At 47.6% G+C, this 25,460-nt stretch overlaps 1 protein-coding gene across 1 annotated transcript in view; it reads left to right on the top strand.

Moving 5' to 3' along the window:
• ABCA13 (ATP binding cassette subfamily A member 13) overlaps window positions 1-25,460 on the top strand; it is a 323,477-nt gene that overhangs the window by 15,915 nt on the left and 282,102 nt on the right. The window contains exons 2-6 of the mRNA XM_032305346.1: window positions 2,568-2,661; window positions 6,495-6,618; window positions 18,646-18,791; window positions 22,316-22,344; window positions 24,230-24,393. Coding sequence (XP_032161237.1) covers window positions 2,568-2,661; window positions 6,495-6,618; window positions 18,646-18,791; window positions 22,316-22,344; window positions 24,230-24,393 — 557 coding nt within the window. The remainder of the gene's footprint in view (window positions 1-2,567; window positions 2,662-6,494; window positions 6,619-18,645; window positions 18,792-22,315; window positions 22,345-24,229; window positions 24,394-25,460) is intronic.

Consider the following 25,460-nt stretch of genomic DNA (forward strand, 5'->3'; position numbering starts at 1 on the left):
TAGCAGAGAATGTACAAGGTGACCTTAACGATCTGGCGTCTTCTGAATGCTCTGACCTCTCTTCTGGTGTAATTACCATCCTTTGAGTCAGAGGGTGGCCTCTTGCAGACGATTTCCCTCTTCTCGGGACTATGATACTGAAATCAGTAATTGGTCAGAAACTTTGCGTAATGACACACTTGCTGGCATGAGGAGTATTACTCCAGGAACTGTTTCAAAGACGGCGATTTCTTTTCTTCTTTTTCATTTATTTATTTTTTATTTTAAAGATTTTATTTAGTTATTTGAGAGAGTGAGTGAGAGTGAGGGAGCACAAGTAGGGGGGAGGGGCAAAGGGGTGGGGAGAAGCAGACTCTGTGCTGAGCAGGGAGCACGAGGTGGGACTCGATCCCAGGACATTGGGATCATGACCTGAGCCGAAGTCAAGACGCCTAACCAACTGAGCCACCCAGTGGGTCCCTCTTTTTTTCTTTAATTACAGTAGGGATTGAAACCTTTTCCACCTGTGTTTTGTCTTTATGGCTTCTGGCCTCATACACCCAACCTGGATGCGATTAGAGGCTGTTTCCTTGCAGGGAGGAATTGGGACAGGCTGTTCACAGAGCAAAGAAACCGAAGAGACGAGAAGTTCATTTTGGCTCAAAGTGTTATAACTTCACGTTTGAAATGACCCTTTTTATGGTTCGGCTGAGCATCCTTAACTTTCTAACCTGCAGATGTTAAGTTTTTGTTCATGCATTCCTGGATGCCTCGCCTGCTTTCTGTCTGGTTATACACGTCTGTGTTTGTGGAAGGACAGGAGTAGAAGTCTGCAGGAGAACATTATCCAGCGTAAAACCAAGGGAAGAATGATGACAGTAAGAATCTAGTGATAACTGAGGATCTTCTTTCTCTCTCTCTCTCTTTTTTTTTTTTTTAAAGATTTTATTTCTTTATTTGAGAGAGAGAGAGAACCAGAGGAGAGAGGTCAGCTAGAGAAGCAAGCTCCCCACTGAGCAGGGAGCCTGATGAGGGACTTAATCCCAGGACTCCAGGATCATGACCTGAGCCAAAGGCAGTTGCTTAACCAACTGAGCCACGCAGGCACCCCAAGGTTTTTCTCTTAATTAGTTTATGCATTGGGTGCATAAACTGGTTTATACCTTGGTTATATATATAAATCACTGGTTTATACCTTGGGTGTTTCTTTCTTAAATAAATTCCATGTATCAATGGCCAATCCTTGTGTGGGTTTTTGTTGTTGTTGTTGTTTGTTTGTTTTTTGTTTCTTTTTTACTTTGAAGATTCAGGGCTATGCAAGTTATTGCAATCCTTTTCCGTAGCTCCCCCCCCTTTTTTTTTAAAGACTTTATTTATTTACTAGACAGAGAGAGAGAGTACAAGCAGGGGGAATGGCAGGTGGTGGGAGAGGGAGAAGCAGACTTTTTCTCTGAGCAGGGAGCCCAACACAGAACTTGATCCTAGGACCCTGGGATCATGACCTGAACCAAAGGCAGATGCCCAACGGACTGAGCCACCCAGGTGGCCCCTTATCTATAGCTCTTTTGTTATCTATGTGAAAAGATTTGACTCCAACTATCTGAATTTTAGGAATTTGTTCCAATCTTGAGAAAACAATTCAAAAGAAAAATTACTGATAAAAAATATTCACTGGCGGGAGAATGTGACTTACGGTATACCCATTTGGTAAGAAGGTTACGCAACCAGTAAAATGTTAGTTATGAACCTTGTGTGGCAACACTAGAAAACACTCAGAAGGGGCACCTGAGTGGCACAGTAGGTTGGTGTCTGACTCTTTATTTCGGCTCAGGTCATGATCTTGGGGTCATGAGATTGAGTCCTGTGCTGGGCTCCCTGCTCAGGGTGGAGTCTGCTTCTCCCTCTCCTGCTGCTCCTCCCTCTGCTTGTGCTTTTTCTCTCTCTCTTTCAAATAAATAAATGAACAAGAATCTTAAAAAAAAAAAAAAAAGGAAAATACTTAGACAGTCAGTGTGTGTGCCACTGCCATCTTTAGGAAAATGTCTATTGGATGGAAAAGTCAGGAATGTTCAAGAAATTAGAAAAATGTTGGGTACTTCAGTGGCTCAGTCAGTTGTGTGTCTGATTCTTGATCTCAGTTCAGGTCTTGATCTCAAGGTTGTGAGCTCAAGCCCCATGTTGGGCCCAGCATGGAGCCCACTTAAAAAAAAAAAAAGAAAAGAAAAAAAGTAAATTTGTTAGAATGTGAGTAGTATGATTGAAGTTACTTATTTAATTTCTTTAATGCCATGAGGTCTTGTCATAAAATAGGAATGTAGAGAAAGAAGAAAGACGTGGAAGACGTGCTTTTTGGGAGAACTCTAAGGAGGTGACTGTCATGGGTCTGGATGTGGTGATGAATGAACTGGGCCTCTTCTGTGGGCTCCTGTCTCAAATGACTGTTCTCAGAGATGCACTGTTGGGATGATGATGGCCTCCTTTAAAGGAGGCCTGACCTGGCCAGCGTGCCGTCCTGCAGGAGCGGAGGATACCGCCATAATTAGCAATTTACTCAAGCTCTGATTTTTTTTTTTTAATATCTTCTGCAGGTCCTTTCTCTTGCTGAATTCTTTTGGCCATGTATCCTGTTCATGATTCTGACAGTGCTACGCTTTCAAGAACCTCCCAGACACAGAGACAACTGTAAGTTTCACGTTCGCTGTGCTTTTTGAACTACGGAGCTCTGGAGAAAAGAAGTGAAGCTCTCTTTCTCTGTTCTTTATAGACTCTGAAGAGTTTATAGACTTTATAGACTCAGAAGAGTGGAATGAGTGAATATTCATTGTAATGTCATCATAGCTGTATCTCTGGGGTCATGCCAGTTTGCCATCATTTTATTTATTTTTTCTCTTAAGAATGAAATTCACACACGTCTGCTTCATCTGGCAGAGAGATTTATTCCTCTAACTAAACTGCCTTTTGGGGCATAGTTTTCTATGCTCTCATGAACATGCAAAGAGGAGAAGACAACGTAAAAGTGGGAGATACAGGGGTGCCTGCGTGGCTCAGTCAGTTTGTGTCTGCCTTCAGCTCAGGTTGTGATCCTGGAGTCCTGGGCTCAAGCCCTACATTGGGCTCCCTGCTTGGTGGGAAATCTGCTTCTCTCTATATCCCTCCCCCTGCTCATGCTCTCTCTCCCTCTCAAACAAATAAAATCTCTTTGAAAAGTGGGAGATACATTTCACAGTTTGCCAGCATGATACTGATGGTAATGGTGATTATATGGTGGTGGGGATGATAGTGATGACAAAGGTGATGGAGATGATAAAGATGATGGTCATGATGGTGATGATGGTGATGATGATGGTGATAATGGTGGTGGATGATGTGTGATGGTGATGATGGTGATGATGGTGACGATGAGGGTGTGGCGAAAATAGTGATGATGTGTGATGATACTGGTGATGATGAAGACGGTGATGGTGATGATGATGGTGATAATGGTGGTGGATGATGTGTGATGGTGATGATGGTGATGATGGTGATGATGGTGATGGTGACGATGATGGTGATAATAGTGATGTGTGATGATACTGGTGATGATGATGACGGTGATGGTGATGATGATGATAGTGATGGTGATGCAGGTGATGATGATGGTGATGATGATGGTGATGATGGTGGTGGATGATGTGTGATGGTGATGATGGTGATGGTGATGACGATGGTGATGATGATAGTGATGGCGATAATAGTGATGATGTGTGATGATGATGATGATGATGGTGATGATGATGGTGATGATGGTGGTGGATGATGGTGATGGTTATGATGATGATGGTGATGGTGATGATGGTGTTGAAGGTGTTGATGGTGATGAAGGTGGTGATGGTGACGATGGAGGTGAAAATGATGGTGGTGACACACTGATAACCCATTACTGACTAACTTCCTCTGATTCAGGAACTTTATCAAAAAGACCCTTTGTTTGTCTGGTTTGAAATCTCAACAGCATTGCCGCTTGAGAAATGACGGCCTGTTTTCTTTCTACTGGATTTATGCCACTGGAAATATGGATATTGTGGTTAATTCTGAAAATGTTACATGAACTGACTTGGCTGGTTTAGCGTCTGCCTTCAGCTCAGGTCATGATCCCGGGGTCCTGGAATCAAGCCCCAAGTCGGGCTCCCTGCTCAGCTGGATGCTGCTTCTGCCGGCTTCTCTGCCTCCGTGTGTTCTCTCTCTCTGTCAAAGAAATAAAATATTAAAAAAAAAAAAAAAGGAATGGGCTTTATGTAAAATAGCATGTCACTATCCAAAATAATTTATTTACTCATTGGGCAACCACACGTTGTGGGCCGGCCATGTCCAAGGCCATGCTGGGGATAGTGTAGTGGACAAGCCATTCTCCCTGTCTTTCCGGAACTTGCTTTTGGGCCAGACGAGTATAGTACAGTGGCAAAAGTGTCACGTGAGCCCAGAGGGCGGGTGGCCAAGCCATGTGGGGAAAGGCTACCAGGGAACTGGCCCGTGAAACTTTGCTGGACTAAGGTGTGCAGGAGAGGAAAGAGCCAGGCAGGGCAAGCAGCCTGGGGAGAAGTGGGACTAAAAGGAGTCCCAACGCCCAAGAAGCAGGACGGGGCTGGAGGAGTACACACGCAGGTCACATCCTTCAAAGGCTTTGTTTGCTGCCAAGGATGGTCAACCCCTAAGGGCACGTGGGAGCCCGAGACCCTGGAGCGTGAAGACCTGAGGGATGGGCCTGAGGCAACAGTGGAAAAATGTTTTTGAGTGTTTTAATGTCAGTAACAGCACTGAAAGGACAGTACAACGTCTGCTAGTCAGTCCTGGTGTTCCCACGGGAAGAGCCGCCTGTGATGTTCCTTATCTGACTACTCGTTGACACCCGGTCCGGCTGTGGTCATCAGGAACACTGTCCCTGCCAGAAAGTGGCGAGGGGACCCCTGAAGATGCTTCTGAGACGTGGGTGCCGGTGAGCGACGGCAGGGAGGAGAAGGCTTTGTCAGAGCCTCGAGGGGGCCCGGGAGCCACAGTCCCGGAAGGACCACGCCTGGAAGCCTCACCTTGCCACCCCCGGGCTGTGCGGACGTGGGCATGCGAGCTCGCTTCGGGGAGTCTCTTCTCCGTGACAAGAAGCGAATTTTACCGGCTTCCAGAACTGTCCGAAGGACTCAGTGAGAAAGCCAGTTGTGAGTGTCCCAGCACAGGGCTTGACCTACAAGAGGGGACCGACACATTCGTAACCCCTCCCCCACTCTTCCCACAGTCCCCACGCCAGGTTGCTAGTCTTGGAGACAAAGTACGTCCAGGACTAGAGTCGTCTATCTCTGACCCGCTGAGCACCCGCTGTGGGGGCCACCATTCCTGACACATGTCCCTGAGGCAGGGAGGACCCAGAAATCACAGTCGGGAAACATGCTTCTTCCTACTAGCTGGGGCTATGACCCCACATCTCTGTCTGGTCTCCTTAGCGCACGGAGCCTTGTGTTAGCTAAGATCTCCATTTGCCCGTCTAGCTTAAAAGCCTGCTCATTCATTTTTGTTCATTCATTCATTCGTTTGCTTGTTCATTCGTTCATGGATTCACACAGCCAATGATTACTGACTGTCCTCTGCATGTCAAACGTCATGTTGAGTGAACCCTGGGCATCGTGGGTCTCCGTCTTGGAGAGCATGATCCTTTCCCAGACCAAACTGGATTCACGGTGAAAGCCTTCCCCCGGTTCTACGAGCTGCTCCTGTTAGATCAGGAACTTCCAAGCTGCCCGCACTCCTCAGCATCCCCACCATTGCCGTCCAACCATCGGGGGCCTGGAGGGCGGGCAGGGCAGGGAGACATGGATGGCCCACGCATGATCAAGCCAGGTGCCTTGTGGCAGCATTTGTCCCGAAAACCCTTGCATCCTATCCACTTTTCTTAAACTTCTTTGTGTTATATGATCTTTAACAACTAGATACGATCTTTAACAACCTCCGTCCCGTGTGTGTCTAGGGAGCACTGTATCTGGAGGCAGGGCTGGGGAGGAGGCAGAGCAGGGAATACAGCGACCTGATGAATCTTGGTGTTCTAAGGCTACGGCCTTGCAGCGTGAGCGCGGACCCCGGGAGAGCTGCTCCGTAGGAAGGCTTCCTTCCTTTCCTGTCTCCCTCCCTCTCGCTTCTTTGAGCCCTCTGACTTTTATTTTTGTATTTTCTTAAAGATTTAATGTCTTTGTTTGAGAGAGAGCAAGAGAGAGCATGAATAGGGCAGGGAAAGGACAGAGGGAGAGGGAGAAGCAGGCTCCCCACTGAGCAGGGAGCCTGATGCGGGACTCGATCTCAGGAACCCAGGATCATGATCTGAGCCCAAGGCAGACGCTTCATGGAGGGAGCCACGCAGGCATCCCCAATCCTTTAAATTAATTACAAGATTAATAACAGAATAACACTGTCTAAGACACTACCCTTCTGACGAATGCACATTGATGTCTGGTCCTGGTTGTGTGAACTAGTTTCTTCTTTGCCTCGACTCTCAGGTTTTTTGCAAGCCCGGGACCTGCCCAGCCGAGGCGTGTTCCCCTTTGTTCAGGCCCTTCTCTGCAACACAGGCTCAGCCTGCAGGAACACGAGCTATGTGGGCCCGACGGAGCGCCATTTGCGGTAAGAGAAACACACGCGCCCCCTTCGGAACTCACAGGAGCGGGCGGGATGCTTTGAGGAAAGCCTCATGGTTCAGGGGAGTTCGGAGAGCCCGCACAGGCCAGGATTCACGGTTACAAGATGATCAGTGGTGGTAAGTGCAGATTCCCATGAGAACGTCTGTGGCTAATGACTGGTTTCGGGAGGTCTTCTCACGGTTGTCGCTGGGACCACAAAGCGACCGCTGATTCACAAATGTCACTCGCAGGTAAGTTTGTTTTCTGTAGCTGAGACATCCGGCTTCGGAATTACTCTCTTGGCCAACAGTGCATTTTGGTGCCGGATGCCGTTAAGCCAGCGTCTGTGAGGGGCTCCCACTGGGGTTTTCCTGCTGTGCTCTTTCGGACCTGGCTCCTGTGTGGCTATGGTCAAGTGAACACAGTGGTGTTTACTGCCTTTTAGTTGACCTACCTGGGACAGGTGGCAATTCCTCGGGCCAAGGCACCCTGTGGCAGCCTGGGGAGGGGGGTCTGTTGGCATCAAAGACCACACAGAGAAAGGGCTTATGTGTGTCCTGGGAGAAGAGTCAGGAAAAGGGGGGTTTGGCTTTGAGGATCCTGAGTGCTCTAGAAGCTTCTTTCAGCAGAGGTAGAGACCAAGGGAAGCGGCTGATGGGTCGACTGGGCCAGGCATGAAATCTGGGTTTGGTTTCGTCTGCACTCCCGGCGTTGGCTGCTCTAAGACCTCTCCCATCTTCATCTCTCCACTTGCAGTTACAAGCAGAAAACGGGAAGTTTCCAGGTCATTTTGGACACGTCTGGTACGGTGTTTATCTGGGGTGCTTAGAGATGTTTTTGCGACAGGTGATCTAAAAGTATGACAGAGAGAAAATCGTTCAGGAGCCGTCTGAAGTCTTAACCCCGGAGCAGTCAGGGGTCTTCTTGCGTGCGAAGTGAGGGTAGGAGTATACAAGTGTAAAGGCCTCTTGCTGGTTTAGGTTTAGGAGGCCTCGAGCTTGCCGGCCTCTCTGCCCCAGGGCCCCGCATCGCTTCCTCCCTCAGAATGGACACCGAGGTGCTGTCGAAGTAGGAGACGTGGGCTTTGCCCCCAAACAATGGCCCCGCTCCTGCTTACTTCTGGGCATCTGTGCACGTTCCTCGACCTCCCTGAACCTCGGGTCTTGCTTCCCTGCCTCCAGCGTCATGAGTTTGGAGGACAAAGTCCAAGAGACCCCTGGCACCATGCGTGGCCCAGTAGTGATAGTGAGTTCTTGTTGCTCGGCTGTAACCGTGAGAGACTGTGGGTCCTCACCGTGAAAGAGCTATCCTCTTCCCCGCACCGTGCTCGCCACTTCCCCACCCCCCACTTCACTTCCCTGAAATGCAGGGACTGTCCCAAACCCGCTGACAGGGTTTCGCACCTCATCCAGGGGGCCCCTGTGCCTGGAGGGGGCAGCAGGGAGCAGGAATGAAATGCCTCTGGGCGTCTACAGGTGCCTGAGGCAGCGGTCTGACAGGTGCAAGATGAGGCAGAAAAAGACACCCGCAGACAGTGCTGGGAAGTGAGAACACCGCCTCCTGCAGCTCCCGGCTGGGACCTGCCACCGGGCCGTACTGCGGGCTTGTCCCCCTCTTGGTTCAGCTGTGAACGGCCTTGACCTTCAAAGCCGTGCCAAGACTCCCTTCCGCTCGCCCTGCGGTGGGAACTGGCTCAGCTTCCACGTGTCAGAGAGCCCAAGTGTCCGTTTCAAGTCTCTTTAAACGTTATCACGGTGAGTTTTGTGTGTGGATTTTCACGCCCTTTATCATACCCCTGGGAAAGTTCATCCTGGGCGCAAGTCCCCTGTTTCACCTGCTGGAGGAAGTGAGTATGAAAATCGACTTCCTTATTCGTGACTTTGTGGGGAGCTTGGCCTTGGCCCTGACAGGAGGGTCCCAGGGCTCCCGCGTGAGTCCTCCAGGGAAGCAGGTTAAGCGGACGTTCTCACTCGGTGTCCAGCATCATTCCTGTGCTTTTAAGACAAAGCCACGGCACAAAAGCACATCTCATGCCCACATGCCTGTCGCCCCCTTTCTACATGGACAGCCCCGTGGCAGACAGCACGCACCCGGGACTGTCTTCTCTCTGGCGTGGGGCGCCCTGCTCTCCCGCGGTCCTCATGCCCTCCTGTTGGCTCTGTCCTGTTTCTTCCTTCTCAGGTCCGCCCCGAGCCCTGGAGGATCCCCTCCAGTCCCTCCTGCCCTGCGGTCTGACTCCTGCCGCTCCTCCCGGCTTCTGGGCTTCCTGAGCACGCTTTGCACCCTGCCCTGCGTGTCGGCCCCGTTTCTGCCTTTCCACTTCTGTCCATTCCAGGCTCCTTTACAACCAGCCGAAGCCTCCATCTCCTTCCAAGGCAGCTAAGAGTTCCATCCTGTCCCTTCAAAGGATGGAAGATGCGGGGGACGTCCAGGAGTCCAGGTGCTTAGCGGGAGTCCAGGAGGATTCTGTCCATGCTCATGGCCCCGTCGGTCCTTCTGCGATTACACGTTTCTGTCCCCTCCCCCTTTATGCTCTCCCTCCTCTTGCCCTCACACTGTCAGGCTTTACCCCTCCGTGGTCACAGGTCCCCTTCCGCAGGAAACCCTGGCCCTGGAGTAGTTTTCTTCGTGGCCTCTCTGTGGCATCGTTGTTAGGAGTGTTTCCTTCCGGACTCTGTACCCCTGGACTTGTTCCACCAGACCAGAGGCCCCTGGGGTTGATCTTGTTCCAGACGTTTTGGGTCCCCTCTCCATTCGTGACCTCGGAAATGAAGGGGAATTGTCAGGGTGTGGGGAGACGGGAACATCAGGATGCCCTTGTCTGTGACACTGACGGACCCCGCATGGTCTCATTTTTTCTATGGGGCTGCAACCATGGAACTAATTTCAACTTCTTTGTCACCTTCAGTCCCTTTCCTTCTCCTTTACAGCTTCCTCTCTAAGGAGCCACAGAGGAAAGGCAAGTTCACAGTGTCCTGGGGGTTATGTCCAGCCCCCTTCCTGGAGCTTAGCCAAGAGCCCGCCCAGCACCAGTACTGGCTCAGCCCCTGGGGCTCTGCTGGTCCTCCGCTCTGGGGGTGTCATCGGCTGGGTCGGGCCAGGGCCGTGTCTCGTGGCTGCTGGCTCCGTGGTTCAGTGCAAGGGTCTCTATCTTGCTCTCTCCACGCTGCACGGTGTAGAGGCCCTCCATCGTGTTGATCTGTTCCTTGCTCAAGGATGGGTGTGCCACTCATCTCCCCTGGGATGGGGGTTTCGTAGGTGTTTAGCTGCATAACACACCCCTGCACTGGTTCCTAGAGCACGTGTGCAATGTTCCACTCCTCACAGCCGTGTAAGAGGGTCCCAGACGCCCCACTTCTTGCTGTTACTTTCAGCCATTCTCAGGGTCAACTTGCATTATCCGAGTGTAGTTTTGACATTTTTCTAATCATGAACGATGCAGTCATACCGTGATTTCTAAGAAACAGGTCTGTGGTCATCTGACTGATGGTTTTCATCCCTGATTTCTGGCTCTGGGCCCCCAGTCTGGGGGGATTTCCTAAATGCTCAGGATTTGTCTTTGTTTTGCTAATCATGGTGATTTGGGGTCCCTCCCCGGGTGGGGGTAGGGTGGGGGTGGGTACTGGTTGCCGGGGGAGCCAACCTGGTGATTAGAGGGATGGATCATTCAGGCTCCACTCCCCACCTTCCCAGGAGGGGTGAGGGGTTGAAGGTTCAATCCGCCAATGGCCCATGATTTAATCAATCCTGTGCATGTAAGGGGGCCCTCATGAAAACCCAAAAGGACAAGGTTCGGAGAGCTTCTGTGTTGGTGACCACAGGGAGTTTGGGGACAGTGCTTCCTGGGGAGGCAGGGGAGCCCCGCACCACCTCCCCAGACCTCTTCTGGGGCAGCTGTTCCCACTGACTGTTGGCTGGTATCTTTCGTTATATCCTTTAATAAACTGGTAAACCTAAGTGTTTCCCTGGTTCTATGAGTCATCCCAGCAAATTAATCAAGCCTTTGGAAGGGACCGTTGGAGCCTCCAGTGAGTAGCAGGTGGTCAGAAGCACCATTGACAACAATGACAACGGCTGGCGTCTGGAGAGGAGTTGGGACGGTGCTAGGGAACCGAGCCCTTCACCTGTGGGGTTTGATGCTGTCTCTGGGTAGATGGTGTCAGACGTGCACAGAATCCTTGGACACTCTGCTGGTGTCTGACGATTGCTCGGTGTTGTGAAGAGGGCAGGGACGCTCCACATGTTGGATGTGGGTCTGGGAGCCATAAGAGAGATGGTGAATCCTCTTTTCATGTATTTACGGCCATGTGAACATTGTATGTGTGAAGTGTTTGGTCAGATCTTTTTACAATTAATCGCTGCATTTTAGTCTTGATTTTTATTGAATCCTTAGGGTTCTTTACATATTGTGGATACAAGTCATTGATGTGAAAGACGTATCATGACTATTTTGTTCCCAGCTGGGACCCGTCTTTTGAAGAGCAGCAGATTTCTTGTTTGTTTTGGTGCTTTTTGTGTTGCTTCCTATCGGGATAATTTACCTCAGTTAAGGTCTTGAAGATGTCCTCCTAGAGGAAAGAAGATTTTTCTCCTTCTTTTAGGGGTTTTACAGTTTTAGCTTTTTGTTTAGGTGCACGATCCATCTGGAGTTAATTTTTATCTACGAGGTGGGGCACGTGTTGGACTTTACCTTGTATTTTAACTTATGGGAGCTCAGCTGTTCTAGTACCATTCTTCGAAAAGGCTATCCTCTGCCCACTAAACCATGTTGGTGCTTTGGTTAAGAGCTGGCTAATCCAATAATAATATGGTAGTTGTGTTGCTGCCCTCTCCTATTTTAGTGATCCTATGACAAATATTCTCAGTAACCATCACTGTAGTGAAGGTCTCGAAATGAGGGGCTATAAGACCTTCATCTTCATTATGTTTTTCAAAATTATTTTAGTTCTTCTAGCTCTTGAATTTCCATGTAAACTTTATTTTATTTTTAAGATTTTATTTATTTATTTATCAGACAGAGAGAGAGAGAGCGAGAGCAAAAGCAGGGGGAGCAGCAGGCAGAGGGAGAAGCAGGCTCCCAGCCGATCGGGGAGCCTGATGCAGGGACTCGATCCCTGGACTCCAGGATCATGACCCGAGCTGAAGGCAGCTGCTTAACCAACTGGGCCACCCAGGCATCCCCATGTAAACTTTAAAATCCTCTTGTTTATTCTTACAAAAAAGCCTGCTGGGATTTTTATTGGAATTACATTGAAAATAAATAAAGCCTTATAGAGAATTAATTCACATACCATAACATTGACCCTTAATTAAGGTGTGGAAGTTGATAGTTTATGGTTGTTCACAGAGCTGTGCCTCCACCACCATAATTTTAGGACATTTTTCATCACTCCCCCAACCAAAAAAAATCCAAAGCACCTGTATTCATTAGCATTTCCTCCCCGACTCCCCAGCTCCTAGCCTACCCATCCACTCACCTGTTTTCTGGGGCTAGAGATTGGACTGCTCTGAAAGTCTCAGAGATGGAAAGACACCACTTACAGGTATTTTTGTAATTGGCTTCTTCCACTTAGCGGGACGTCTCGAAGGTTCGTCGCAGTGGGAAGTGTCGGCCCCTTCATTCCCTTTCACTGCTGCCAAGTTCTGTTGTGCAGCTGACCGAGGGGTTCGTACGTTTTGGCTATTGTGAATTACACTGCTCTGACTACGCATTTTAAGTTCGTATAAGTATGAACTTAGGTTTTCGTTTGTCTTGGGTGTATGGGAGGTCAGATGACGACACTGTGTTTAATGTTTCGAGAAACTCATTGTTTACAGGATGGCTCTCCCTCTCCCCTTCCCAGCTGCGGTGCATAAGGGCTCAGTTGATCCATACCCTGCCCTGTCCTTTGGGTGTTGCCATCCGGGTCTCTTTGTGGTTTTGATTTACATTTCCCCGATGATTTATGATCTTGATGAACTTGGGCATCTTTTTTTTTTTTTTTTTAAGTAGGCTCCATGCCCAACAAGGGGCTTGAACTCACAACCCTGAGCTCAAGACTCGCAAGCTTCACTGACCGAGCCACCCAGGTGACCCTGTTCAAAAAACTCGTAATGTGGACACTAACTGCTAGTGCCTTTGTAATATATCCCTTAGGATTTTCTGCATCCATGATCATGCGACTGGAAATGCGGTTTTTACTTCTTGCTTTTCTAGCCCAGACTCTTCTTCTTTCTATGACTTAGAAAGTGTAACGTGTTCTCGTTTACCCCCTTTCTCTAGGTTCAGATTTAGATAACTGATTTTAGACCTTCTTTTAATGTAAAGATTAAAAGCTATGTATTTTTTTCTGGGCACTGTGTAAGCCATCATGAATTCTGACATGATGTCTTTTCATTGGCAGTAAGTTCAAAATATTAACCGAACGCCACTCGTGGGTTATTTGTAGATCAGATGCTTTCTTTCTAAACATTTGAAGTTTTTCCTTAAGTCTTTTTATTACAAATTTATATGTAATTCCACTGTGGTCAGAGAACACTATATGATTTCAGTCTTCTTAACTTTGTGAGGTTTTTGTTTTGTTTTTTAACCGTCCTAGCCTATGCGCTCCTTTGATGAATATTTAATGTGAACCCGAAGAAACGATTTGCCTTTCGCTGGTGGGTAGGATGTTGTGCAAGTCTTCAAGTCTTTAGTGATTTTCTGTCCACTTGTTCTATAAATTAACAAGAAAGGAACCGAAATCTCCAATCACAATTGTAGATTTTTCTTTTTCTTTTCAGTGCTTTTGGTTCTTGCTCTGTTTCCTTCAAAGCTCTGGTGTTAGCAGACACACATTCAAATTGTTAGGTTTTCCTCAAGGACTCATTTCATGTGACCGAGGGATGCTGTACTACTTATATGATGCACAGAATGTGGTTTCTTATGTATGCAACAAATAGCATGCCTATTACACGATGTATCATAGAAGGATATGTAATCTCTTTCTCCCTGGTTATAGCCCGTGTTTTGAAGACGGCTTTGTTGGATATTTATGTAGATGTTGTAGTTTTCTTTGGCTTAGTGTCTCATGATAGATCTTTTCCCAGCTCTTAACCTTTTGGCTGTCTGTGTCTTTACAGATTTGCAGTTTAGACAGCACATAGTTAATTCTCTTTATTATCCAGTCTGACAGTCTTTGCCGTTTAATGTATGGACTATTTATACTTGATATATTGGATTTGTGTATCGGCACTTGCTTTCTCCTTTTATTGTCTCTACTATATTCTGGTTTTCCTCTTTGTTGCTTTTTTATGTAAATGGTGTAATTTTTATTTCACTTTCTACACTATTGACTTACAAACTCCAGCGTTTTGCTGTATTTTCCTAATGGACTTGGCCGCTTCATACTTGCTTATGTGTATCTGTAGGAGTGATTTCTAGAAGCAGAATTGTAAGAGAAGGGATGAATAAATTTTTAATTTTGATGGTGTTTTCCAAAGGCTCCTTTATGGAGATTGTAATATTCTGCATTCTGTCTTCCAAGATGTGAGGATAGTTTTTTCCCCCTGTGGTGAAACCAGGAAAGATCTGGTTGAACTTCTACATTTCTGTCAGGAAACTGATGAGAAATGAGACATCAGTGCCGTTTTATTTGCTTTTTTCTTATTATGGGGATGTTGAACCTATTTCTGTATCTCCATGTATAGCTTCTACTTATTTTCCTAGGAAATATTTATTCATGTCCTTTGTCCATTTTTTCTCTTGATTCACGATTTTTTTCTTCTTTACATATTAAGGAGGTAAACCTTTTGTCGTATAAGTTGTAAATTTTGTTGCCTGAGTTTGACACTTATTTTTGACTTTATTTTTTAATCCATCTTAAAGTGATTATAGATCTAAAGAGTTGTAAAACAGTTCATTGAGTTCGGTTTCCTCATATAGTGACATCCTCTGTAACTCTAGTATAATATCAAAACCAGGAAGTTGACATGGGTACCACACTGTTAAGTAGACTATGGGTCTTATTCTGTTCTCATCACTTTTACATCCACTCATTTGTGTGTGTGTGTGTGTGTTGCTATACAATTTGATCTCTCGTATAGGTTCATGTAACCACCATCACAATCAATATCTTGTATTGGTTTGATCAATGCACAGAAAGTCCCCATGTTCTTCCTGTATAGCCGTGCTCACCCCCTATCCTCATCTTGTCCCCAGCAAGTGCTAGCATGTTCTGTGCCTCCCTACTCTTCTCCTTAGAGATATAATTACATATAAATTATATTATGTATCATACAGATTTTAGATACATCTATATAAGGTTACATAAGTTGAATCATATAGATTATAACTTCAGGAGATTGTTTTATCATTTTCTGCAGATCATAATGCTCTTAAGGTCTGTTGTCTTATTGGGTGTGCCAACTGTTTATTCTTTTTTTTGTTTGTTTGTTTCCAAAGATTTCATTTATTTGAGAGATTGAGAGAGAGAGAGAGAGAGAGAGAGATCATGAGTCAGGGGGAGGGCAGAGAGAGAAGCAGGCTCCCTGCTGAGTGAGAAATCCGATGTGGGACTCGATCCCAAGACCCTGAATTCATGACCTGAGTTGAAGGCAGAGGCTTTAACCCACTGAGCCATCCAGGCACCCTTGGCTCTGATGTCCTAAGAAATCATTCTAATTCTGTAGGAAATGGTCTTGTCCTAACTAACAGGGAAAAATAGCAGAGATGGTGAAAGAAAAATTTATTGCTTTATCTTGCTTGCTTGTCCCTGCAGCTCTTAGGCTAAAAATGAGTCCTATCCCGGGGTCAAGGGTGTTAGCTTTGCCCATCATTCTTATTTACAGACAGCTGGGTGCTGGATTCTGGGCTGAGGTCTTACGCACCTTCCCTCTGCTGACCCTCCACCAACCCTGTTAGGTACGTAATATTAGGGTCCTGTTTCAAAGAGGATTTTCTGGGGCTCCTGCATGGCTCAGTCAGTCAAGCATCCCACTTTTGACCTCAGCTCAGGTCTTGATCTCAGGGTTGTGAGTTCGAGCCCCACGTTCCACACTGGATGTGGACCCTACTATGTAATTCAGAGGACTTTTCAAGGGACACACCATTTGAGAAACACTATGACCCCACGGGAACCTTTCATTGGGAACCTGAGGGGTGGACCTGAGCAATTTTCTTGCTTCTGAGATCCTCAGACCATTTTCTGGAAACGTGTGAGTGTTGCTAGAGCTGATCCTTGGGTCCTGGTCCTCTGAAAGGATGGTTTCATTAGTGGTCTGAGGATGGAGAAGGAAGTTCCGTCACCTGGCAAGTGCCTTTTCCTTTTCCTTTTCCTCCTGATTCTTTTGCAAGTGGCCTTTTTACGGGTCCTGATCCCACCACCCCCTACAGCGTTCTGTACCTTGAGAGATATTCCTTGGTAACAGACCAAAGACACATCTGGACTCAGGAACATGGAAATTTCTATCCACCCCAATCCTATTACAGTTCTGGGATTTCCCCAGGGCACCATGAGCACACACACACCAATATTTAATCTGGGATTTTCTTTGTATTTTTTTCTGCTATAAACATTTCTCATGTTACTAATAGTTCCTAATCTGGTTTTCCAAACAATCGAGGTAGTTTTGAAATAACAATTAGAAAAAAAAAGTATGGGATGCCTGGCCAGCTCAGTCGGTGGAGTGTGACTCTTGACCTTGGGGTTGTGCGTTTGAGCCCCATGTTGGGTGCAGAGATTACTCAGAAATAAAATCTTAGGGGTGCCTGGGTGGCTCAGTGGGTTAAGCCTCTGTCTTTGGCTCAGGTCATGATCTCAGGGTCCTGGGATCAAGTCCCACATCGGGCTCTCTGCTCAGCAAGGAGTCTGCTTCTCCCTCTCCCTCTGCCCCTCCCCTGCTTGTGCTGCCTTGCGTTCTCCAATAAATAAATAAAATATTTTTAAAAATCTTTAAAAAAAGAAAGAAAAGAAAAAAAACCCCACACAACCAGTTAATCACAGGGAAATTTGTCTTGAATTACAGTATTTTCTATTGTGTGCTAATTCTCTGGGTTCCCAGGAGAGCTTCCTTTTAATCCTTTATTCAGGAATGATAAGTGCTTTCTTGGGCTTTTAGAATTCTGACCCACTGGAGGTGAAGGGCGCCCTTTAACAGGTGAGGTTCCTGTGGGGTGTCAGTGACAGGTGACAGGTGACGGCGAGTGCATGGCTGGGAGGGTCTGGTCCTGGCTCAGCTGTGTCACTGTGCTTGCTTTCAGCAAACCCACTCTGACTCTCTGGGCCTCATTTCTTTGTGTCTAAGTGGGCCCTGACCCTAAAGACCTTGAATTGGTTTTATCCACCGGTCAGTGTTGGTTGGATCTGTTCTGACCTTATTAAGGTTACATGACCGTGGCTGAGGTCATGGAAGCCCAGTCATGATCTAACAAGCTCTGCCACTTCCTAGTCAGGAAACATGTCCCCCAGTTTTAATTTTTCTTTGCCGTGGGCACACTGCCTGTGATTGGACACCTGGTCACAACACACACCTAGCAGTTTGTGAAATGATTTCTTATTTTAAATCTGCTGTGTCTTATTGATTAAAAATAAGTTCCCACTGAATTGGAGACTCTCTGTAGACCGGATGGTCAGTGCAGATTCCAAAGGTGGTGAGAAGAATTCTCTTTTATTTACTAGTTAATAAGTTAGAAAACCCTCTTTCCTGTAAGGTTAAGAAGAGGATAGGATAGCAATTTGCCCTCATTTTCCAAGAAGAATTGCATGGTGTGCGTTTTCCCAGCACGACATTAGTCCATGCACATCTGTGTCCGGAACTTCTGGGGGCCTCCACTCTGACCATCCCCGCAGGGCTCACCTTCCAGGGCCCCGCTGTTGAGGTCAAGGGGACACTCCTTCAAAAGCACGTGTGGTTATGCGTGTGACTGTTCTGAGATGCGTCCTGGCGTTTTCCGCTGAGGTCACTGCTCTGACGGATGGTATTGCTTATGTATTTTACGTCTGTTGTCTGCTAGCGGTGAGATTACTCAAAGCGAAAATAAACTCAGAGGCAACTAAAAACACCCAAGGGCTTATTTCTCCCAAATGTGACAAAGGGAAGGGATACTGTGTTTAAAACCTCAGGAGAGAAGACTGAACATCCTAACCGAAAATGGGACAGAGGCTCAAATATCCAGCTCCCTGCAGGCTTCCTCCTCACGGCAGACCATTACCCCCTCCCCCAACACCACCCCCTGGGGAAAGGGTTCTCTGGCCTCGGTCCTGGTGTCCACGGGGCCTCAGAGCCACCCCATGTCCCTGCACAGGTGTCTTGCTGTCCTGGGTGGAGACCCCCTTTCCACTGCTACCGTAGATGTCTTGCATTATTCCCTCGCCCCAAAGCCCCTGTCCTCACACCTGAGATTTGTCCTATCAGGTGTGCAAGATGTGCCGACGTGGAAATCCCTCCCTGGAGAGCCCTTTGCTGTCTCTAAGAATTGGGTCACCCTTGGAGGGAGTTGGCAGCAGTCAACAAGGCCCCGGGGGTCAAAGCCTCAGAGATACAGAGAATAAAAGGGGTGTGGCATCGCACTCCCCAGGGGGTTCTTTCCAGATCTGCTCAGTCCCCTTCCGGGGGATGTGCGTCTCCACCTCTCTATCTCCAAAGCCTGGTAGTCCGCTTCCACTCCATGCTCCTGAACCCCGCCTACACCCCACAGCCATTCTTCTGGAATTGAAAAGAGGCCCTGTTTTCCCCGGCGATGCTTGTCCCAGGATGTGCTGGTTTACGTGACAAGTGCCACGTAAACCAGACACGGGGAACCGCTAATACACAGACACAGGGTTGAGCATCACGGATGATGGACTGTCTCATCTCCTGCTGCTGGAGATTTTTGTAAAATGATCATTTGCCTTCAGGACGAAGGTCTCGGAGAGAGGGCTCTGCAGGGTAGGTGGTGGAGGCCTAAATGCGTGCCAGGTTGGTCAAGAGCGCGTTTGCGCTGGGTCTCGAGAATCTGAGAAATGCCCAAGAATTGGGACCGTGTGTGAAGCAATCTTGTGATATTCATTCCACTTATTTAAAGTTCGTCTAGGTTCCAGGCTGCGGATGGCCATCGCGAGAAGGTCAACGACCTGGCCTTCCTGGAGGAGATACAGGACCTTGCCGAGGAAATTTGTGAAATCCTGGACAAGGCAAAAACCCTTCAGGAACTGTGGGCAGGAAGATCCAAGTCTCCAGGCAAGTCAGTCTCTACCCGGACACGGGCTCACGGAGGCCGAGCACCCAGAAGGTCCTTCACATCCTGTTTACGCCTGAGTTTGCCTCATGGCATCAGGTTGTGGGGTTGTGGGAAAAAGGTCCGCTCTCCGTGTGGGAGGCCCAGCCCCCGGGGCTCGTTGAGAGGCCACGTGTCTACCACTTCCTGCCCGGGAAGGCGCCCTGAGCGGGTGCAACCTTTGGAGGGGTTACAAGCCGTCCTTGCTGTGCTGTCTCCCTGCATGTCCCCTGCACACAAGCACGCGCGCACGTTCTCCCGATCATCCCCTCCCTCGGGCTGAGCTGGATGGGTCTTTCAACACAGTGATGCTTTAAGGTCCTGGAGGGTTATCTTGCTTGACAGATCTTTCGGGTTATGGGGCCAGATAGGTCTGTGCCTTATGAAGTGTGTCTACATCCTAGGAGGCCCTGACTCTTATTTATGAATCAGTGACAGAGACGGAGAATCAGATACGGAGCCGCTGGAGCCTGGATCCCCAGCAGGGAGGCGTGGGCCGTGAGAGGCCACCCGTCTCCTGGCCCTAAGCCCGCCGTGGTTGTCAGCTTGAACAGCGAGCTGGAGCCCCAGCCCGCCCACCCGACCCCACTCCCTTAAATAGTATCCCACCCTCCGCTATTAAATTTTAGCTGAACTAAATTTGAATTTCAGGGTAACAGTGAACAGGTTTTTAGGATAAGCCTGTCTCCAAGATTATGTACTTAGAGTGAAAAGTATCCGTTGTTTACCTGAAATTCAAGTTGACCGCCCCCCCTCCCCGGGGTTTTCCCTGGTGAAGTCTGGAGACCCTCAGGACCCACCTCCAGGGCTTCTCTTTATAGAGTTGGTATCTTCTCACGGATTATATACAAGGGGATAGGGTCAAGAGCATGACTGGAAAACGGACAGCGAGGTGACACCAGGTGCTATCTCTGAGAGAGAAAGCAGCTCTCGTCCAGGGCCGGGCAAGGCCAGGCTGGTTTCACAACGGACCCAAACGCATCAGCAGGAGACCAGAGCCCTTCAGAGACCAAGTGATGGCGTTCTTCTTTTAGGAACCGTCACGAGATCATTCTGCTTTTATAAAATGTGGTGTTCAAATGAGGTTTTCTGTATACTGGAAACAGAGAACTGTCTTTTTGTTTTGTTTTGTTTTTGTTTTTTTAAAGTAGGCTCCACGCCCAGTGTGGAACCCAGTGCAGGCCTTGAACTCACCACCCCCTGAGCTCAAGACCTGAGGCGAGATCAAGAGTCCGATGCTCGACCGACTGAGCCACCCAAGCGCCCCAAGAACTAGGTTTTTTTTTTTTTTTTTAACAAGAATTTCTACCCCCACTTTGTTTCCAGTTCCTTGCTGTTTGAGCCACTTTTCATGGCAGATGCACCTGCCAGAGAAAACCTGTGTCTTCACAGGTGACACTTCCCAACACGGGCGTGTGGGCCCATCACTCCAGGGGGATTCCAGGGGCGTCCTATCATTTAATTCAGTTCTGACACAACCACCTGGTGTGACTCACACCCCATGGGTAGGGGCTCCGTCCGCCAACCGCCCCACTTCAGACCCCCAATTCCAAGTCGTGGGTCCCAGGTTCCCAGTTTTGTTCGATGTGACTACAAACCCCTCCTGGGGTTTGATTCATTTGCTAGAACGGCCCATAGAACTCTAGCTGGTTTACTACTGTTTTTTTTTTTTTTTTAAGATTTTATTTATTTGTCAGAAAGAGGGAGAGAGCACAAGTGGGAGGTGGGGGTACAAACATACTCCCCACTGAGCAGAGAGCCTGATGCAGGACTCGATCCCAGGACCCTGGGATCATGACTTGAGCCGAAGGCAGAGGCTTTCCCGGCTGAGCCACCCAGGTGTTCCTTTACTGTTTTTTTTATATTATACAGGGTTCAGAGGGACCCCCGAATTAAGTATATAGGCAGAGACCCAGAAGGGTCTTCTGTCCCCGTTGAACTGGGCCGGGCCACCTCCCAGCCTGTCAATATGTTTACGAACCAGAAGCATTCCGAACACCATCTTTCGGGGTTTTTTGGTGGTTCTGGTGGTACATAAGGTTGGTGTACCTGATGAACTCAGTGGTCATTGGTGATTAGCTCAGCCTCCAGCCCTCTTCCCACCCTGGATGTCAAGGGAGTGGGGCCCCAAAAGTCCCAGCTCTCGAATCATGGTCTTTCTGGGGGGATCTGCCCCTCTCCTGGCCCTATGCCGGAGGGGGTCGGTGGGCAGCCCCCAGGCATCTCATTAGCACACAAAGACTCACTTATCATTCTAGAAATTCCCAAAGTCTTACAGGCTCTCCTGTCAAGGGCTGGGGACCAAGACCCGGTAGGTATAACAAAGGATACTCCTGTCACTGTGTCACCCCAGAAATGCCGGAGCAGAGACCGGTCTGTGCCTCTCTGACTGTGTCCCACTGTGACTCCACAGAGAATCTGAAAAAAAAACATAACTATGTTCTTCTTGGTCTCTTTGAGGTTTTTTCTTTATCTTTCTTGTCCTGCCCGAGTCCTTGTCCTGAGTACTCACAATGCCTGACATCATTAATGTCAGTGTCACTTGGTAGAGACCATGATGTGTCTTAAAACTCTGCCAAACATCTCATTGAGAATTCTGATGGTATTAAATAACAAAAAAAGGAACAGTGTCATCTACTGCAGTCTATTTAAAGATGACTTTTGGTGAAAACTCTTTTCCCCCTTAAAAATATTTTAAGTAATTTTTTTTGCGTGTGTGTGTGTGTTAAAAATTTGTAAAAATCATTATTTATTCAAAAAGTATGTATGTCCCACCCTCAGAGATATGCACTTTTAAGTGAGGAAAATGATATTGCTAGCGGTTTATTTAAAACTTGGGGTCCTTTTTAAATAAAAAATATAAATTTTAGAAGTTATTTCATAAAGCTATATGGTATTGACCTATTTTTAAAGTAGTCAATGAGTATTTTTGAATTTTTTTTTTTTTGAGAGTTATTCTGGAAATGTGTTATAAGCTAGGAGAATCCCTTTGGACAGTCTTTATTTTTCTTCTTAAAAATTTGTATGATTCAAAATCATTTCTTCAGGTTAAATTGAGGCATTTTAATCTGCACAGTTTATCTTGACATCTGCCAAAAGCAAAATTTAAATATTTCCTTTATATACTTGTTCATCTGGACTGCCAGTGAAAGAAATGTGTATTCAAAAAAATAAAAAATAAAATAGTAATACTTAAAAAAAAATCAATAGAGTAATCAATCGATAGAAATCAATAGAGTAATCAATACTTTGTTGGCCCATGACTGAGGTTTGCTTGACCCGTTGAGTCATTTCCTAGGTACCCAATCAATTCTCTCTTGCTTTGCAAATCCACAGTGACCATGTCCTTCAGACTTGCTCCCCTGTGTGGGTGTCCTCGAGGTTGGGGCCAGGATTCACGAGAGCCGCCTTGGTTTTAGAACTAGAGCAGGGCTGGCCAATGCTTGACTGCTCTCTGAACTAACACCTGAAATCTCTTTTATTGCAGATTCTTCTCCAAGCTCCAGTTTCTTAGCCGTAAGTATCTTAAACATTTGAAGCTTAGTCTCCAGAGACCTGGTGGTTAAGTTCAAAGCACTGGTTTTTATTTTATTTTTCAAATACTTTTCCTTTGATGTCATCTCCACGCCCAACATGGGGCTTGAACTCATGACCCTAAGATCAAGAGCTGCGTGTTCCATTGGCTGAACCGGCCAGAGGTCCCCAAACTCTTCTTTCCAATGGTGTGTTTTCAGCAGCACTGTATTTGAGACAGCCAGAGTCCCTCAAGACATGGGTTGCAAGGCGCAGTTTGATTTTCTCAAGCGAGACTCTGGGCTGGGCCTGCTGAGCCCAGACCTGGGCCTGTTTTCCCAGAGATGCCACTGGGGGTTGGGGTGTGACTCCCCTGGGGGAGCATGCTGGCTCAGGAATGTTCTGGAGGCCCGCCTGCTCGGTGTTCTCTTTGCCATAGCTAGTTTATGGTATGGAAAGCTCAGGCATCTAGAATGTTCCAGAGTCTTCTGCACTACATGCCAGCGCAGATGGGTGCCTTCTGACCAAGCCGGCCATGCTGTTGGAAGATGCATTTTCTTCCCCTTTTTCCCACACACCCATCTCAGTCCTGCCTGGTACCCGACCTTCCCTGCCCTGCTTACAGGCTTGTGTTTAAAGTAGCTGGTTTACGGCTTCAGTGAGATGGAGCCAGTCCCCCCTTCCCCACACACCTTTCCCCGGGGAGGAAGCCCTTCCCACATCTACCCACTGAAACACACACTTTAAATTCTTAACCTGCAGTCTCACTTTTTAAATTTATTTTATTTTATTTATTATTTATTTATTTATTTATTTATTTTAAAGATTTTATTTATTTGACAGCGAGAGAGAAATCACAAGTAGGCAGAGAGGCAGGCAGAGAAAGGAGGAAGGCAGCTCCCCGCGGAGCAGAGAGCCCAACATGGGGCTCGATCCCAGGACCCTGGGATCATGCCCTGAGCTGAAGGCAGAGGCTTTAACCCACTGAGCCACCCAGGTGCTCCTAAATTTATTTTATTTTTAAAAAATTAAAAAAAAATTATTTATTTGTTTGAGCAAGCATGAACAGAGGGCAGAGGGAGAAGCCGATTCCCCACAGAGCAGGGAGCCCAAGGCAGGACTCAATCCCAAGACCCTGGGATCGTGACCTGAGCTGAAGGCAGACGCTTAACAACCAAGCCCCCCAGGTGCCCCCAGTCTCATTTTTTGTAAAAGTTGAAGTTAGTTTATTTGCCTGTTTATTTATTTATTTCTAATCTCTATACCTGGGGCTTGAACTCATGACCCCTGAGATTAGGAGTTGCCTGGTCTTCCAACTGAGCCAGCCTGGTGCCCCTCATTTTTTTTTTTTTAATCCTGGAGAAAGAAATCTGGTCTGTAGTTTCTTATTCCCTGGCTGTATTGCTGGGATGTTCTTTTAGCTGTGATTTTTTATTTTCCTTCCTCCAGACCAAGGCTGTAAGGTGGGGCCATGACACACAGTGGTGGGGGAAGGCGGGATGGGGATCTCGTGCAGACGGAGTCTGGGATTTAATTGTTCATGCTGCGCTTCCATTAGGGTTGCGTTCTGCTGCGGGGGAGCAGCAGGGGGTAAATTTCCGTTTCTGTCTGAACAACTAATCATATATTTCCAAGTCTCAAGATCATAGACGATGACATAGCTTGTGACAAAAACAGACCCGTACCTCTCTGTCTCTGTGAAGTCCCAGCCTCCCAATATTTAAAATCCCAACCCAAAGGGATGATCCTCAAACCTTGTCTGTTCAAAGCGGTGGTGCCTCAGGCCTGCGTCTCCGTCTGCTGAGGTTCTGGAAGCCAACCCAGCCCCACTGCTTCTTCGGTCGTGAACAACACCGAAGGGGGAACTCTCGGTGCTTTTTCCTCACAGATGGATCTCAATAAGACCGAGGAGGTGATCTCGAAACTGGAAAAGCTCCACCAGCAGCCCCACATCTGGAAGTTTCTACTTCTTCTGCCAAGATTGTACACAAACAACGTCCGCCTGGAAGACCGTCTCCGTGGCGGGGCACACCTCCTCCAGGCGGCTTTGAAGTAAGTGCAAAAGAGGAATCTACCCCATGATAGGTGTGCTGGCTTTCTTCTCCTCATTCTTTTATGGGGACATCTGTGTGTCTGGCTGATCTCTTGTTCCATTCAAGAAAGTGATTGGGAATCCCGGCACCCTGAGATGGCTCTCTGTGTCCGTTCCTGGTCTACTGGTGCAGATATTTTATACAAGGGCAGTCATGTTGTCCAGATTTTGGCAACTTAACATTTCATCATGAACTTTTCATACGTTCCCATTGTCTTCAAGCGATCATTTTTATTATGGTGATTGTTTTTAAAGATTTTCATTTTAAGTAACCTCTGCCCATGGTGGGGCTTGAACTTACAGTGCTGTGGGCAGTGCTCCCTCGATTGGGCCAGCCAGAGGGCCCCTTCAAATGATCATTTTTAATGGTTGCTATTTGATTTTTGAGATTTTTCTTATTTACTTGAGAGAGAGCAAGAGTGAATGAGAGAGGGAGAGAGAGAGAGAGAGAGAGATCGAGCATGAGTCGGGGGAGGGGCAGGGGCAGAGGGGGGAAGCAGGCTCCCCACCGAGCAGAGAGCCCAGTGTGGGGCTCAATCCCAGGACCCTGAGACCATGACCTGAGTTGAAGGCAGAGGCTCTACAGGCTGAGCCCCCCAGGTGCCCTGAGTTCAGAAAATTCTAAATTTGAACACGACTTTCCACGTTCTTATGAAGGCCTATCAGTCAACAGAGGACAATGGGGCATGTTTTGACAGTCTGTGGGTCTGACTGACAAGTCATATATTTGAATATAGTGGGTGCGTTTTCGCAGGTGTCCTTGCTCTCCGGGCCTTGAATGTGTTAGCGTGGGCGGTGACTGGGCCCTCCGGAGAGACACAGAGTTTGAGATCAGAGTGTATCGCTGACCCTTGCGGAGCCATGTCAGCTCCAGCGTTAATCTTATTTCTGTATTCCGCTTTGGTGATGCAAGGTCAGGAAAGTCCTCATGCAGTCACCTCTACTTCAACTAAAAACACACAAAAAACAACTATCATCCTTTAAAAAAAAAGAAAATTGGCATTCGATTTAGAAATAAGTATTTGCA

Source organism: Mustela erminea, chromosome 11 (genome assembly GCF_009829155.1).
Source record: "Mustela erminea isolate mMusErm1 chromosome 11, mMusErm1.Pri, whole genome shotgun sequence".
Lineage (NCBI taxonomy): Eukaryota > Metazoa > Chordata > Mammalia > Carnivora > Mustelidae > Mustela > Mustela erminea.